At 34.0% G+C, this 15689-nt stretch overlaps 2 protein-coding genes across 5 annotated transcripts; both read left to right on the forward strand.

Annotated features, from left to right (window-relative positions):
• The first annotated feature begins 399 nt into the window (after window positions 1-399).
• LOC110662167 (LEAF RUST 10 DISEASE-RESISTANCE LOCUS RECEPTOR-LIKE PROTEIN KINASE-like 1.3) lies at window positions 400-14487 on the forward strand. Of its 4 annotated transcripts, XM_058153335.1 has the most exons (5): window positions 7327-8430; window positions 12377-12409; window positions 12500-12820; window positions 12932-13827; window positions 14157-14487. In XM_058153335.1, the coding sequence occupies exons 1-5, from the start codon at window positions 7605-7607 to the stop codon at window positions 14178-14180; spliced, it is 2100 nt and encodes a 699-aa protein (XP_058009318.1). In that variant the 5' UTR covers window positions 7327-7604; the 3' UTR covers window positions 14181-14487. The 4 variants fall into 4 exon arrangements, with proteins under 4 accessions (XP_021676747.2, XP_058009318.1, XP_021676746.2 ...); XM_021821055.2 differs by lacking the exons at window positions 7327-8430; window positions 14157-14487 and adding an exon at window positions 400-1357 and having other exon boundaries at window positions 12932-14088; XM_021821054.2 differs by lacking the exon at window positions 14157-14487 and having other exon boundaries at window positions 7329-8430; window positions 12932-14088.
• Window positions 1364-3270, forward strand: LOC131183167 (LEAF RUST 10 DISEASE-RESISTANCE LOCUS RECEPTOR-LIKE PROTEIN KINASE-like 2.7). Its single transcript, XM_058153336.1, has one exon. It carries the CDS (start codon window positions 2413-2415, stop codon window positions 3247-3249), a length of 837 nt encoding a protein of 278 aa, XP_058009319.1. The 5' UTR covers window positions 1364-2412; the 3' UTR covers window positions 3250-3270.
• Window positions 14488-15689: the final 1202 nt, after the last annotated feature.

A 15689-nucleotide genomic window follows, 5' to 3' on the forward strand; every position in this document is an offset into this window, starting at 1 on the left:
CTCGATGAGGAAACTATATACAGGAATGAACGAAATTTAAGATTAATTAACTCCAACGAATACAAATTTCATAAATTTGCAATATTTTTTAAATCGAAATATGGTTCATGGTAGTTGTGTATTTTATAAAAGACTTTAATATTATTAGCATTAGGTGTTTGGAATTGGATAAACAGGTGGAAGTTGGGATACATTAAAATTTCTTTGTCATTGCTTTTATTGTAATTGAATGCGCCGATTCTTCTTCTTCTTATCAAGGTTCAATTGGCCTTGGCCCTTGGGCCCTTAGACACTAGAAAATATAATAAACTATTCCTGTCCCATGACTATGAAACGCGAGTGGAAATATGCTTACACGTATTTTAAGTCAACAACAGCATTCAATAATCCTTTGCCAAACCAAAAAAAAAAATTAAGGCATTCAATAATCTCAAGTCTCAGATATCTTTGGATTCTTTTCTTCCAGTTTCTGTCAATTTTATTACTTTAATTCCCGTTCAAATGTACCATTTCTGTAGCTCCTGAAAAGCTGAAAAAACCAAACTCTAGCTCAGTCATCTCTATTTTCATTCCAGGCCTGAAATGAATTTTTCACTTTTCCCATTCCCTCCATTTCTGTGGCTTCCAATTTTTGTGTTCTTGTTTGCTACTAGAATTCCTTGTTGTTTAAGCAACCCTGACTTCTACGCTTCCTGCAATACCTCTCAGTTCGTCTGTGGCAGTATTGCCGCTGGTTTTCCTTTCTGGGGGAAAGACAGACCAGATGTCTGTGGAATTCCAGGCTTGAAGCTCAAGTGTAAGAATGATACCCCCACAATTGAGATCAAAGATGAAACGTACCGTGTTTTGGAAATCGATGAGCAAAGTCAAACTCTGAGAATTGCAAGAGAGGATTACATGGATGGACTCTGTCAACCTCAATTAAAGAACACCACGCTTGATCCTCAGCTTTTTGAATATGTTCCCGGTTACAAGAACCTTACAATTATTTATGGTTGCCCGATAACTGTAGTACCAGCACTATTCAATTGCCGCATAAGTGGATCTGCGTCTCCAGAAGGTTATGTGTTACCGGATGCTGTTGGCCCTGGATATTGTTATCGCAGTGTCTTTGTGCCTGTTTCTGAATTGAATTTGGCAACGGCAATAATCAGTTTGTCAAGTTTAGAAGGAAGCTTAAAACAAGGATTCCAGGTGAAATGGAAAGTGGATGACACAACATGTACCAATTGCATCGGGTCCAAAGGAGTTTGTGGTTATGATCACTTGTCTAAAGAAACAACTTGCTATTGTCTCGGTCAATTTATACCAACAAAAACATGCACTTCTTCGCCGGATATTGTTCCTGATATTCCAGGTATTCATCTATTAGCACACTTCATTAGTTACTTTCCAGTTTTCTTTATTTATTTTATTGAGACTATTATAGAGAATCAAACTCTGAAACTAGACTGAATTAACAAGGAATATTTAGGCTTACGTATGGTAGAGGCAATTAATGGCCACCCCTCCATTACTAAATTATAGTTGTTCAATTGTTTTCAATGGTGTCGCTATCTTACCAAGTAGTCAAAAGAAATTTTGGTAGCAGATTTTTGTCAATTTCTATCACAGCACAGAAATTTGTGTTTCTGGCATCAAGCATTTTACTTGTTGCTGACTGGGGAAAATTATCCAATGGCAATGACCTTTAACACAGTATAATACCCATAGCTAAGGTCAAGTAACATGTTTAATCAAGAACATCTAAAAAAGACTATTATATTATACTATAACATAAAAGTTGAGTAACTCTTCTATTTCCTACCTTTGAATTATAAAAATTCAAAATTATGCAAGTTAAATAGTTGAAAGTTGTAGGATGCAGAATCAATAGTCATGCACTTTTTTTTTTATTTATTGATATCTATTTTTACACTCCAACTAGGATGTTTGGTTGCTCCCTGTGTCCTGGATTTGGTGATTCTGGCTAAATTTTCATTTTTGACTTCTAATATTACGGTCATTTTTTTAACTTTTGCGGTCGGAACTTATTAGTCCTAGAATATTACACCAGAGGATATGGTCTTTACTTTGTCCCATTATCACGTTTGTTAGCTACTAAAGATACTGACATTAGCATTTCTTTGCCATGTGCTCAACAGAGGATTTTTCTTGGTTGTTTTTGCTGAGTTGCTCATAGTTTGACTCTTTCCAGTCTCTTTTAGTTAATAACGAGCAGAAATTCCAAAACAGGATTCAAAAGCTCCCATTTTGACATAATCAGAACTAAAATTTCATAATGATCACTTGTTGATGTCTGGTTATTCATGCAGACAAGAAATGGAATTCATTTGATTTGCAATTTCCAATCATCCCTTTCCTAGTATCCTTTATGTACCAGGCCTTCAAGCCCTTTTCCTCTCGCTAACTATGCAAACCAATACCTTTCTTTTCCTTTTCCTCATTTTTCTCATCTCAACCAACATTCAGACATCCTTTTGTGCTGATGATTATAGATATGCTAACTGTAATCAGGCATTTGAATGTGGAAACATTCAAAATATTGGTTATCCTTTCTGGGGTATAAACCGAGCAGGTTACTGTGGTCAACCAGAGTTTGAGCTCAAGTGCCAAGACAATGTGCCAATGATCAAAGAGGCATCTAATACCTACAGAATTCTTGACATCAGCCCTGAAAATCAAGTCCTTACAGTAGCCAGGGAGGATTTTTACTCCAGTATTTGTCCTGATCACTTCTATAACACCTCCCTAGATTCCGCTATCTTCAGATATGCCCCAGACCTCAGGAACGTGACCTTACTCTATGGTTGCTCTTCTACGCCCAAAGCTCCGTTCTCAGAAATTCTTCGTCAACCTGATTGCTTCGTAAACGGAACAAACATCAACGTTTTCACCGTCACTGGAGATTTGCCATTCAATCCGTGCAATAGCAGTGTCATTGTCCCCATTCCGGAAACAAGTGCTCAGGCCTTAGACAACAATAGAATAACAATTAATGATGCACTAAAGGAGGGGTTTGGATTGCAGTGGCAAATAAGTAATGATCAATGCAATAGGTGCATTGATTCTGGTGGGAGTTGTGGATTTAATAGGACTACAAATGAGTTTGTTTGTTTTTGCCAAGATCAACCCACCGCAACTTCATGTTCTTCCTGGCCAGGTGCGTGTCTCCTTTTCTTAATGTTTCGTATGGCCAAAGCCAATGTTTCATTTAGCAGCCACAGATTGCAATACCTCTGCAAGTAATGATTAATTTGGTTTTGCTCACATTGGTCGCTTTCGCACCCTAGAAAAGTCCTACTTTTCCCTTCTAACTCAAGGTTTGGCAATGCTATGGCCTATGAGTTGTTTCAACTTTCAACCCCATTATTTTAGTGCTCTTTTAAAATTAGTTCTCTACTAAAATTATCGCCACGCTTCGCTCGCAAGAGGCAATTCGTCAAATATCTTCAGAACTTGAAATTTGGCAGGGAATTAAAAAAAATTAATAAAATAAATCCAGCGGTAGTATCTTTTTGTTCTGTTTTTAATTAAAGATTATGAAGGAGAAATGTAATACTAACCGTAAAGAAGAAGAAGAAATTATTAGGTGTATATATATCTCTAATAATTATATAAGATTCACTTTTTATATTATAAGAGTACTCATTTTTTATGAGAGAGAGCACTATTTTCTAGTGCTCTCAGTATATCTAATAATTAACTATTGTACGAGAAATTATTAGGTACATCTGATATACATATAACATATCTCACAATTATATATGATCCACTCTCTATATTATAAGAGAGCTCACTTTTCTGTAAGGAAAAAAGTACTACTTTTTAGTGCTCCCAATATATTTAATAATTAGTCATTATATGAAAAATTATTAGGTATACTAAGTGTACATGCACCATCTCTTATAATCATATAAGACTTACTCTCTATATTATAAGAGAGCTAACTTTTCTATGAGAGAGTACTATTTTTAGTATTCTCAATATATTTAATAATTAGTCATTATATAAAAAATTATTAAGTGTACCTAATGTGCATATGCATCATTTCTCACATCCATGTAGTTAGAGATTTTGAAAATGTGTAAATAAAGAGATTCTGTTAGATTATGAGGGGTTGTTCTTCTTTAACTCCAATTGGCTTTCAGATTAGGCAGCCTTGATTTGCAGTGGGAAACATAAGATTTGACTCCAACATACTTAAGATTACTTACCTCTCATAAATATAAAATTTTTTTAAATATTTATACAAAAAAAATCGGAATTTTTTTTTTAAAAAGATATAAAGAATAAATTTCTCATAAATATTATTTTAAAAAAATCACATAATATGAAAGAGGCTACATAAACGAGGTTCTCACCTTGTCGTTCTTTTACTCTCTGGGCTAACGGTAATTTTATGCAAGATATTTTACATAAAATGATAATTTAATAAGAATTGAAAATATTTATATATATATAAATAAATAAATAAATAAAAGTGAATCTTTTAAAATTATAATTATCAAATAACTATATAATAATTTTTTTTATTTTTAAAATTTAACAATTATTTTTATTTATGTGTAATTCATTCACTAATTTATCATTTCATATAAATTTGTGTATATGGTCTCATTGTGTTATGATATAATTTTTCCTAACTATTGCCATTAAAGCTGTACAAATGATCGAATCATAATAATTAAAAATTAAAATATAAATAAATAAAATTTGAATTCAATTGAATTTACATATACAACCCAGTAGAATTATTTAATTGCTTTAAATAATTCAATAATTTAGTTTTTTTATTATTGTCCCTTTTCAATAACAGAACAATAATTAACAGGCAAAATAAGGGTTAATTATTTTATGAGTTTTTAACATTGGATGATATAAAAATATAGTTTAACTTTTAACCCTATAACATCTAAAATTTTCTTTGAAGGTTAAATGTTAACTTGGAAATTAAGTTAATAAAATTTAATAAATAGAATAACATCATGCTTTATTTAAAGGTTTTTTTTTTTATTAATCTGTATTAAATATTATTAATTATTATACTATTAATTATTATTCACTCTCTTAATAATTACTCTTTTAAAATTTATAGGAGTAAAAATCTTGTACCAAACACTTCCTTAGAGTTTAATAATAAGGCTTGACTCTTGGGCATTAAGCTTGTCTTTTGGGTTGGAGTGACTAGGTTTAAGAAACATGATTGAACTTAAAACAAAATCTATATAAATATAATAAAATTGATTTCAAAATGAATTTCATGAGAAGTTACACTCTATTAATTTTTTTTTTCATATTTATCTATTTTACCCTTATTTCCCTAACAATTTTACAATATCAATTGATAATATATAATGATATGTAAATTCCAATAGATCTATAACACATTTAATAAAAAATATATAATAATAATTAAATTTTAATTAATATTAGAAAAATTATGGGTCATAATTATAAATTATATAAACCAAAGTGATCTTTTGATTTTCCACATAATTATAAAATTATGTACTTAATTTTTTATAATAAAAAATTTATGATAATAATTACAATTTAATTAACATTAGAAAAATTAAAAATCATAGTTATAAATTATATAAACCAATATCATGTATCAAAAATCAAATTAGTCACCTCTTAATGCATATAGAAAATACAATGCATGTTCAATCAAGATTTTCTCTTAAATTTACTAAATGATATTGTAATAACCAATGCATTAAAAAAAAAAAAAGAACAATTTGCACAAATATCACTAAGATAATCTTTATCTTATAAGAATTTATTTATATAAATTTTAATGGTATTTTATTATTTATTTTTTATATTTATTTTAATTTATATTTATTATTCATATTTATTTTTTTTATATATTTTCATAATTTTTTATAATTTTAAAATTTTGATCCACGGTTATTTTGATTTTTTTATTAAATTAATGAAATCAAAATTCTTTAAAAATAATAATTAAAATTGAATAAAAAAACCAAATTAAAACTATTCAATTTGTTTTTCGACAATAAACAAAAGCATGGCAACTAATTTAATTCTTTACGTGCCTCCCACTGGGAGGGCCGGATGGGGGCCTATTTGTGATTCAGTGGGCTCAGTTAGCTTCAATGAAGCTATATAAAAATGGCCGAAGCATTGAAAAATTCTTAAAATTGGGGTGAATAATTAATTTCACCCCAACATCTGATTTAAGTTAACTGACCCAAGTGTGTGTTCTATTAAAAAAAAAAAAAAAAAAGAAAACTGAACCCTTGAGGCTTCAATAACTAACCATTTCCTGACATCGCGAATTTTTGCCGTTTATTATAAAACTTTCACAACTAGTTCTCCATCTTCTCTCAAATTCACTCTCATATGCAGACGAGACACCATCACCAATTCACTCTCAAACTTTCCTTGCCGTAGAGTTTTTATTTTCAGGGAACTACCACCATCACCAATTGTGTTCTGAGTCGCTTTGTTATGGAAGGAGGGGCTAGTTTCAGAAACCTATCATTGTCTACTTCTCCAAACTCTGCGAGGTTTTAATTTTATGATGCAAGATTTGAAAATCATCAAACACATTTTCTGGAAGTCTATTTTCTTTTGCAAGAAACTATTGGTGACAACAAAAGAAAGGTACTTTTTTTCTTTTTCTTTTTAAAAAATTTACATCATCTAGAATTTTACTTCTTTATATTAAATTAAAATTTATTTATCATTATTATAATATATTAAAAGTTATTTTAGTATTTAACAAAATAAATGTTTTATTAATAAGAAATTATTCAATATTTTAAAAATATGTTCGATCTCTTTCATATATAGGGAACTTACCCCACAAAACCCAGATGAAAGGCAGCATTCATCCCATCTCTTTGAAATTCGTCTTCTTGGATAGTTCCTTTCACATCATGAAATTAGTCCTGCTTCTAGTCTTCCATTTCATATTTACCAATCACACCAACCAAACTTTTGTACAACAAAGAAAAACATTTATTTGGGGCAGGACATTGTATTATTATATATATGTGCTGATGTGTATAGCTAAGTTTTTCTTAATTAACTTACAAGTCGTAAACATACTTTACAAAAAAATAGATTAAAATATATCAAAAACGTAGGTCTTAGTTTATTGACTTTATTGGTTTCTGAATTATAAAATCTTTACAAAATGTATTTCGAAATTCTTAATTTTCAATATACGATTAGGCTAAATTTTCTAAGTGGCTGTTTTATTTTGACTCTCCAAGAGGCCCATTGAGCTTCCGCGTATTGAGTTTTGCAGCTATCTTTTGAGGATTCCTGCGACAAAAGCTTGGAAAATAAGGTGCTTAGTCACTGCTGCAAATATTATTTCCAATTTGTATACCAACCAAGTCCAATATTAAACCATTCAATAGAAGCTTCCTCTGCTAAATTTCACGCCCTTCTTGGTCAATTGCAGCCGATTTCATTATGTGAGCAGAAATTTTTTTATCTGAAATTGCAAGCTTTCTGCCTTTCTTAGCATTTTTGTCAAATTTCAAATTAGATTTCCTTCTTCTTCTGTCATATGTAAACTGCTTTCAAATTGTTTGTGATCTCCATCTCCCTGTCTGCCTCTGAAAATGGAACCCCATCTCTTCCCAACCATGCCTTTGATTTTCATCATAACCATAATGTTCCTCTGTCCTCTGTTTGTGTCTGCTGTTGATGAGCGACATCAGAACTGCACCGCAACATTTGATTGCGGAAACATCACAAATATCGGCTATCCCTTTTGGGGATCGAACCGACCTGATTATTGCGGCCACCCGAAATTCTGGCTTAATTGCACTGACCAAGAGGCGCTGATCACCATCAAGAATTTAACTTACCAAGCTCTTGAAGTCAACAGCGAGGCATATAATCTTAAAGTTGCTAGAAGAGATTACATAGGAGGCATCTGTCCAAACCTCCTTTTAAACACCACTTTGGATTTTTCCTTTTTCAGTTATGCTTCCGATATTCAGAATATAACCCTATACTATGGTTGCCCCCAGCTGCCATCATTTTTAAATCCATTAGCCGGAATTCCAGGGCTTTCCACTCAGTTCACTTGCACATTAAACAACAGCGACAGCGGAGGTTTTTATTTAACTAGGAACCTAGGTAACTTCAGTGCTACAATACTCAACAACTTGGGATCCTGCGCCAATAGAGTTATTGTTCCGGCGACTCAATCATCCGTTAGCACTTTAGAGAGCGGTCTAACCCAGGATAATTTGGTTATAGCTCTGGAAAAAGGTTTTGGGTTGCAGTGGGATGCGAATAATTCCGTTTGTGAGACGTGTAATTTGTCAGGTGGATCGTGTGGTTACAACACGAGTACTAGTTTATTTGCTTGTTATTGTGCTGATCAGCCTCAGCAGTTTAGTTGTGGAGTATCTGCACCAAATCAACCAGAATCATCAGGTGCGTCGTCTCAATTTTTTTTTTCCTCGAAATATCACTCATTAGAATACTTAGGTATAGCTATTGTCATAAATGCTTTTTAATGGGTACTAAAAGCTAGATAGAAAGCTCCCATGAAGATGCATTTTTCCAGGCTAGGGGATGCACAACTAAGATCAAACATTGAAATTGTTGCTGGGTATGGCATCCTTGACTGTTCTTCCATCCAACCACCCCAGAATTGAATCGGAAGCTAGAACCGTTCCTTTGATTAATTAATTAATTAATTAATTAATGAGTTGGTAGAGAGAGCAACACATTAGGCAACATTCAAACGTTCATCAAACTTAAGCCCATACAAAATTTGGCATCCGTTTTACATTAGGATAAGCCAGCTGAAATTTCCTTATAGCTTTTAATTTAGTAAAAAGCATATATGCTTCATCCCGAAACTATTCATAATTAACTTGTGAAATTTATGAAGTTCTACATTGGAGGCAACTCAGCCCTGCTCCAATTCTAATCAAGATTTTTTTTTTTTAATCTGATTTAGATCAGATTGAAGACTTCAACTCCATAGACGGAGTTTTAAGATTTCTGCTGCTATATAAAATTTAATAATACATTACCATCCCATGTGTGTCATATGGATTGATACATAATAATTTGCTAACAATAACTTGAATATTACTTCACTGGCACGATAAATTTGCCAAGTCTTATTATAGTTTTTAAAAATTAGAATTTGCCATGTTTTAGTTTATCCTATCTATAATAAAAATCACTCAAATTAGAAAACATAGATGAGCATATATTTAATTTATTTTTCCCCATCAGAGTGGTTTCTGTAATCACTAACAACTCCACCTGCCTTCACACTTCACAGTTGCTAGTAAATTTCAACGCGTCATTATCAATCCTAATGATGAATTATAAACAGTATAGCACCTCTACCAGTGCTTGTGAATTCCTATTGATGATGGTTATTGCTAATTTGCTAACAGTAATTACTAATTTCTATTTTTATTGATATCACCACTGCTCTGATCACTGCATTGTTATTGTTGTCATTGATACACCAACATTAATTAATCCTTGCTAATAAGCCATCTCTGCCATCCAACTTTTTACGGCCATCATAACCATTAATAATATAGATCATAGTCTGTAATTTCGAGTTTAATAAGTTTTCAATTGTTCTACTAGCACATTTTCTTCCCCCACCATAGTTTCAAGTTGGGTTGAACTTACATTAAAATATAGGCCCATCCACTGTTTCCGAGGAGTTGGGCTTGGCAGGGTATTGACTTGAACCACAAGTTGTTTTTGAAATTTTGATAATCGGAATTTTCTTATAAAATTACTTCCACATAATGTGAATCGGGAATTAATTTAAGGATATTGCATAAGATATTTGCTATGATAAATTATTCTTACTTTTATGCTGTTTTCATCCTAGAAATTTAATATCATACTTTCACTAAATAGACTTAGACCTTACAAAGGAAAAAGAAATTTAATTTAATTAGGCTATTTTGCTGTAAAAATTAACAATTTTCTTTTGTATTAAAACAATTGTTCTTTGAATAGAAGCCTTGAACATGTTAATGCTTCTTCTACATAATGCTTATGCATTCACAAATTTAATAATCAAACTGGAAATAGAAAACTATTTTTGTTTGACTAGTAATAGTAGTTATCTAGATTCTAACTTTTCTTCTTGTGTAATTTAATTATATTATTAATATTTTATTTTTTTGTCAATGATGAATATGTGTTTTCTAAAATAATATAACATTGTCAAATATGACTGCTAATTTTGTACATCATTTAGAATATATTGTATTTTGACCAAATCAATTTTACTAACAACTAATAAAATTTCACAAAACTTCATATACTCTGAACTTGGCTGGGCTGAACATGACATCAGCTCTACCCTATTAAAATGAGATAGTAGTTCAGCTAAACTCCACTTCTGTACCACAACAATTATGGAATAACATATCAAAAATTTTTTACATCAGCTCTGTTAAAGATGCCAATTATTTATTTAGTTAATAATTGGCTGTTTATATTATTTTATTTATTCAGAAGGTTATATGGTGGCTGTGGAAAGGTTGTTCAATTTTGGGCATCCAAACACACCAGAAATTTCAACAACCATTGCGCTTGACATATGTGTATTCCAACCACTACTATATTAAACATATTTATATATATATTTCTTGCTTTTGATTTCAACCATCCTCATCAATTATTTAATTATCCAAACCCAAATAAGCAGACAAAAGATTAATGGAGAAAAATAGAAAAACACTTGGACCCGAGCCGCCATTTGCAGGTTGTTGCATGGATTCGTCAATTTCTAACCACGAGCCTCCGTGTAAGAGAACCTTAAAACACATCACTTTGGGTCCAAGTCAACCGAAGGCAGCCATTACCGTCTATGCTCTAACTACTCCATCACCCCATCATTATTTTTCTATGCCTTTTCACACACAACTCTCGTTCCTTCTTCCCCTCCACCAATGCAGCCGCTCACCTCCCTCACCTTCACCATCACCATTTTCATTTTCTTCGTCGACTTTATGGCGTCGTTTCCCTCCAATGACACTCTCTCCGGCTGCAACCAGACCTTCTCTTGTGGGAATATCACAGACGTCTACTACCCTTTCTCTGGCGGCCCACGTCCGCCATCCTGTGGCTTGCCTGGCTTCCAACTTACTTGTGCTGACGATTCCACCACTCTTCTAACAATTAACTCGCTGACTTACAGAGTTATCCAATTGGACCAAATCAGACAGACTATGATTCTGTCGCGATCAGACCTCTACAATTCTACATGCACTCAGCAATCAGCTAATACCACTTTCAATGGCACCCACTTCAGTCTGGCCTCCAACAATGAAATGCTTTCTCTGTTTTATGGTTGCAACGATTCTATCATACCAATTAAGGCTGAAAACTTATTCACTTGTGAAGTAGACGGGAAGAAAGACGCGTATTACTTGTTTGGTCCGGTTCCCAGTGATCCCATTTTGAATATATTTCAGTGCACTGTTACTATGACGGTGCCAATTCTTGTTAGTTTAGTCCATATTCTTGAGGCTAATAGGTCCTTACTTGGGGAGGTTCTGAGGGAAGGGTTTAATGTGAGTTATAGGAATCCTTACGCTGGTGATTGTGCCAAGTGCTATCGCAAGGGTGGGTTTTGCGGGTTCGGTGCAAGCTCTGATAGTTTCCGTTGCATTTGCGGTGATCGGCCTTGCCCAGGTAAAAAATGACTGGCTTTTCACTAACCAAGGTATTTTCTCTTGATTTAGAGAAGAAAAAGAAAATTGGAGAGTTGAATTCTTTTTTTTTTTTTTTTTTTGTGAATTGGGAGAAGAATTCAACTCACCTGTACCATTTTACCCTCTTTTTGGAGATTGAAATCTGTACACAACTTGAAATTTGCTATAGAGGCGCCATTGCAACATATATTGCGGAACAGAAAGAAAATTTTTTAATTAGAATCCTTGATGCAATTACCTGTTTTTGGAATCTGAAATTAATCCTTTGTTATTTCATTATATTCGTTGGTCATTCTGAAGATTGGCTTAAATTTCACATTCTATCTGCTATTTTATTCAGTCAATAAGTATAGGTAAAGGCACTATGTCTAGGATTGATTCATTAATTGAAGAACATCAGTCTAGTAGAAAGTTAAGAGTTCTCTTTTGTTTCATTTTTAATATATGACTCTATGCCCTGCATCTTTTGCAGTAGCAGGCTGTTTGAACCAGTAACATGCCTATGATCTGATTGAATTCAATAATCATTTTTTTTTTAAAAAAAACCAACAATCAAAAAACTCATTTTAGAAGGAATGGTCATTCTTTCTGACCAAATAATTTCCTTAAATTTGTTTCATTTGGGTCATTCACGTCTTAACTGATGTTTTTCGATCTTATGGTTGTTGCAGGAGGGAAATCTAGCAAAGTTGGACTTGGAGTAGGTATAATTTCATTTCCCTACAAACGCATTTTTATGAAGGCTAGTAATGCAGAAAGAAAATCTTAGCGATATATTTTTTTACCATTTCCAGGAATCGGTATAGCAGGTGCAGCAGCTGTCTGTATTGGTTTGGGGTGTTGGTTATTGCTTATCAGACAACGCAGGAAAAGAATTGCTGCCCAAACAAAGAGTAAAGGCCAGCCTACACCTCCTTCAAGCAAAGGCGAGCCTGCACCAATAATTAATTTCTCTCAAACCACCCCTACTTATCCCTCTTTAAATTCTGACCTTGAAAAGGGAAGTACCTACTTTGGAACTCGGGTATTCAGCTATGAAGAACTTGTTGAAGCCACGGACAATTTCAACCCTTCGAAGGAACTTGGTGATGGAGGCTTTGGCACTGTTTATTATGGTTAGAAGATGAAACCGATTTTATGTTGTGTTGTTAGCTGTACAACTTAGCATCAAATGCTTTTTGGTGTAACTTTTCTTGATTGTTGTTTTGAATGTTTTGATTGATTAGGTGTTCTCAACGATGGGCGTGTGGTTGCTGTCAAGCGTCTATTTGAGAACAATATGAGGCGAGCTGAGCAGTTCATGAATGAAATTGAGATCCTAACTCGTTTAAGGCACAAGAACCTTGTGTCACTGTATGGATGCACCTCAAAACGTAGCCGAGAATTGATCCTTGTCTATGAATATGTTCCTAATGGAACTGTTGCTGATCATCTTCATGGAAACCGGTCCAAGTCTGGTTTGCTCTCTTGGCCTGTTCGGCTGAGCATTGCCATAGAGACAGCTGATGCCCTAGCTTATCTTCATGCTTCAGATGTCATACACCGTGATGTCAAAACCAACAACATTCTGCTAAACAACAATTTCCAAGTGAAAGTGGCTGATTTTGGATTGTCACGGTTGTTCCCCAATGATGTAACCCATGTCTCAACTGCTCCACAAGGCACACCTGGCTATGTTGATCCAGAGTATTATCAGTGCTACCAACTCACAGATAAGAGCGATGTTTACAGCTTTGGTGTGGTCTTGATTGAGCTGATATCATCTTTACAGGCAGTGGACACTAACAGGCATAGGCTTGACATCAATTTGGCCAACATGGCAGTTAACAAAATCCAAAATCATGCAGTAAATGAGTTGATAGATCCATGTCTTGGTTTTGAAAAGGATTCTGCAGTGAGGAAGATGGCAACATCAGTTGCAGAATTGGCTTTCCGATGTCTGCAACAGGAGAGGGATATGAGGCCTACTATGAGAGAAGTCTTAGAGGCACTGAAAAGAATTGAGAAAGAAAATTTTGTATCAGAGAAAGCGGATGTTGTGGATATTAAGGAGGATGATGTTGGGCTTTTGAATAATGTACCTCCATTTTCACCAGACTCGATTGGGACGACTGACAAATGGGTTAGCAGCTCTACTACTACTACTACTACTAATACTTCTAGTAGTTGAGATTTGCCATCCTTTTTTTTTCCCCCCATTGAGTGGGTTAAAGTGTCACTATCTTTCCATTTGCTTGGTTTTGTTTTTAGTAGACTAAGTTCAGGCAGTGTACATATTGAATCATCGATAACCAGTCGCAATGTTATTCTTCAATGGGATGTATTTGTACCTCTTTAATGGTGGTTTTGAATATAATATACATTTGAGTTTTGACTCGGAGAAGTAATTTGCACTTGAACCTGGTGGAAGACATTCTAAAATTTTGTTCCTTTGTGTATCTTTTGTAACAGGGGAAGATGATGAGAACGCTGTGACCAGAGTTCTTGCGAGCTAGGATGGCAATATTTATCAGTAATTTTGGTAAATATGATTCCAGTTTTGTGATCTCCAGAGCAATTGCTCATGTTTGAGGCTTTTTCTGCTACAAAATTTGCTCCTTTTCGTCAATAAGTAGCGCTGCAAGGCACACTAACAATCCTTAATAATGGGAATCCGTCGTCCTCGCTGGTCTGGGATGCAGCAACCGGGAGATGTACAACCTTTTTTTTTTTTTTGAGCTCTCAAGTTTCTGTATCTGTATATAATTGTGATTAATTAATTTTACCAGAGTTTGTCCCTTGATTTTTTTTTTTTTAACGGGAAAGTTAATAATCATTCACGAAGAGGAACATCCATAAAACCTATCCTGATCAATCATATCAGCTAACTGGGAAGGTGGATTGGTAAACCAACCGGCACAAGAAAGCCTAATCTTACATTGTAAGCAAGCCAATTAGCACAACAATTAGCAATTCTAGGAATGTAGCCAACTCTTGATGTCATGAACAATAGCCTCTTAACTCCCAAGGTGTCGGAGCTGAGGAGGAAGCCTGCAACTTAGTCAAAAGGAGAGAGTCTGTTTCGAAAAACACCGCAGAAAATCCTTGGGATATGGCAAACTGAAATGCAGCTGAGGGAAAAGCCTTCAGCTACTAGAGGGAAGAGACAAGTAAAAGTGGTAACACATCCATCAATGACATACCCGAAGTAATTTCTAATAATAACTCCAAACCCAGCAGAAGACTACCTGTCAAACGAAGCATCAACACTAATTTTAACAGCATCCCGACGAGGAGGACTCCAAAGAACTTGATGAGGCAATCGAGGGATGATCGAAGATGGCAAAGAATGATGTTGATGGGCAACCATATTTTGCAACTCATCATCGGCATTCTGAGCCTTGGTAATAGTGGACATGGGGTCAGGTTGAATGGAGTCAAAAACAGCATCATTTCTCGCCTTCCATATATACCAACACATCAAACCAGCCAAAGCAAGCCGTCTACTGTCAACTGAACTCAGAAAATTAATAAGATTCTGCCACCGATCAACAAAAAAAGCCAAAGCCATTTCTTGAGGAGAGAAACCCAACATGGAACCGAACAAAGAATCTTTAGCATGGTCACAGAAGAATTCGAAAGTTTCCAATGATAACCACAAATGGGTCAAGCAAGAGAGTCCGCACACTTTCTGTTGAACAGATTAGTTCTTTGCAGCTAGAGAGTTGGCACTTGCTCTCCATGTGAGCAAGATTCTGATACGTTATTGTTACCTGTCCATTTAATGTGTATTGGAGAAAATAACATTATCATTAATTTATTTCTTTCCATAATAAAATTTACTAATAATAATCATAAAAACTTTTGGACTTGCACATGTAATTCTCAAAACCTAAGACTTAATTATATAAAATCATCCTTAAAACAAACCCAAATTAAAATTCCATTTTCGATACTTCGCTGGACTCATTCAGCTTAAAGTTCCAAATCCACCACAGAATGCCA

The sequence above is a fragment of the Hevea brasiliensis genome, chromosome 9 (genome assembly GCF_030052815.1).
Source record: "Hevea brasiliensis isolate MT/VB/25A 57/8 chromosome 9, ASM3005281v1, whole genome shotgun sequence".
Lineage (NCBI taxonomy): Eukaryota > Viridiplantae > Streptophyta > Magnoliopsida > Malpighiales > Euphorbiaceae > Hevea > Hevea brasiliensis.

What these genes read in the sequence shown, in the direction of transcription:
- LOC131183167 (XM_058153336.1), top strand. Translation starts at nt 2,413, where the DNA reads ATGCAAACCAATACCTTTCTTTTCCTTTTCCTCATTTTTCTCATCTCA.
- LOC110662167 (XM_021821054.2), top strand. Translation starts at nt 7,605, where the DNA reads ATGGAACCCCATCTCTTCCCAACCATGCCTTTGATTTTCATCATAACC. An exon ending in AAATCAACCAGAATCATCAG is followed by an intron (nt 8,431 to 12,376) that starts GTGCGTCGTCTC and finishes TGGTTGTTGCAG; the next exon opens with GAGGGAAATCTAGCAAAGTT. An exon ending in CTTTGGCACTGTTTATTATG is followed by an intron (nt 12,821 to 12,931) that starts GTTAGAAGATGA and finishes TTGATTGATTAG; the next exon opens with GTGTTCTCAACGATGGGCGT.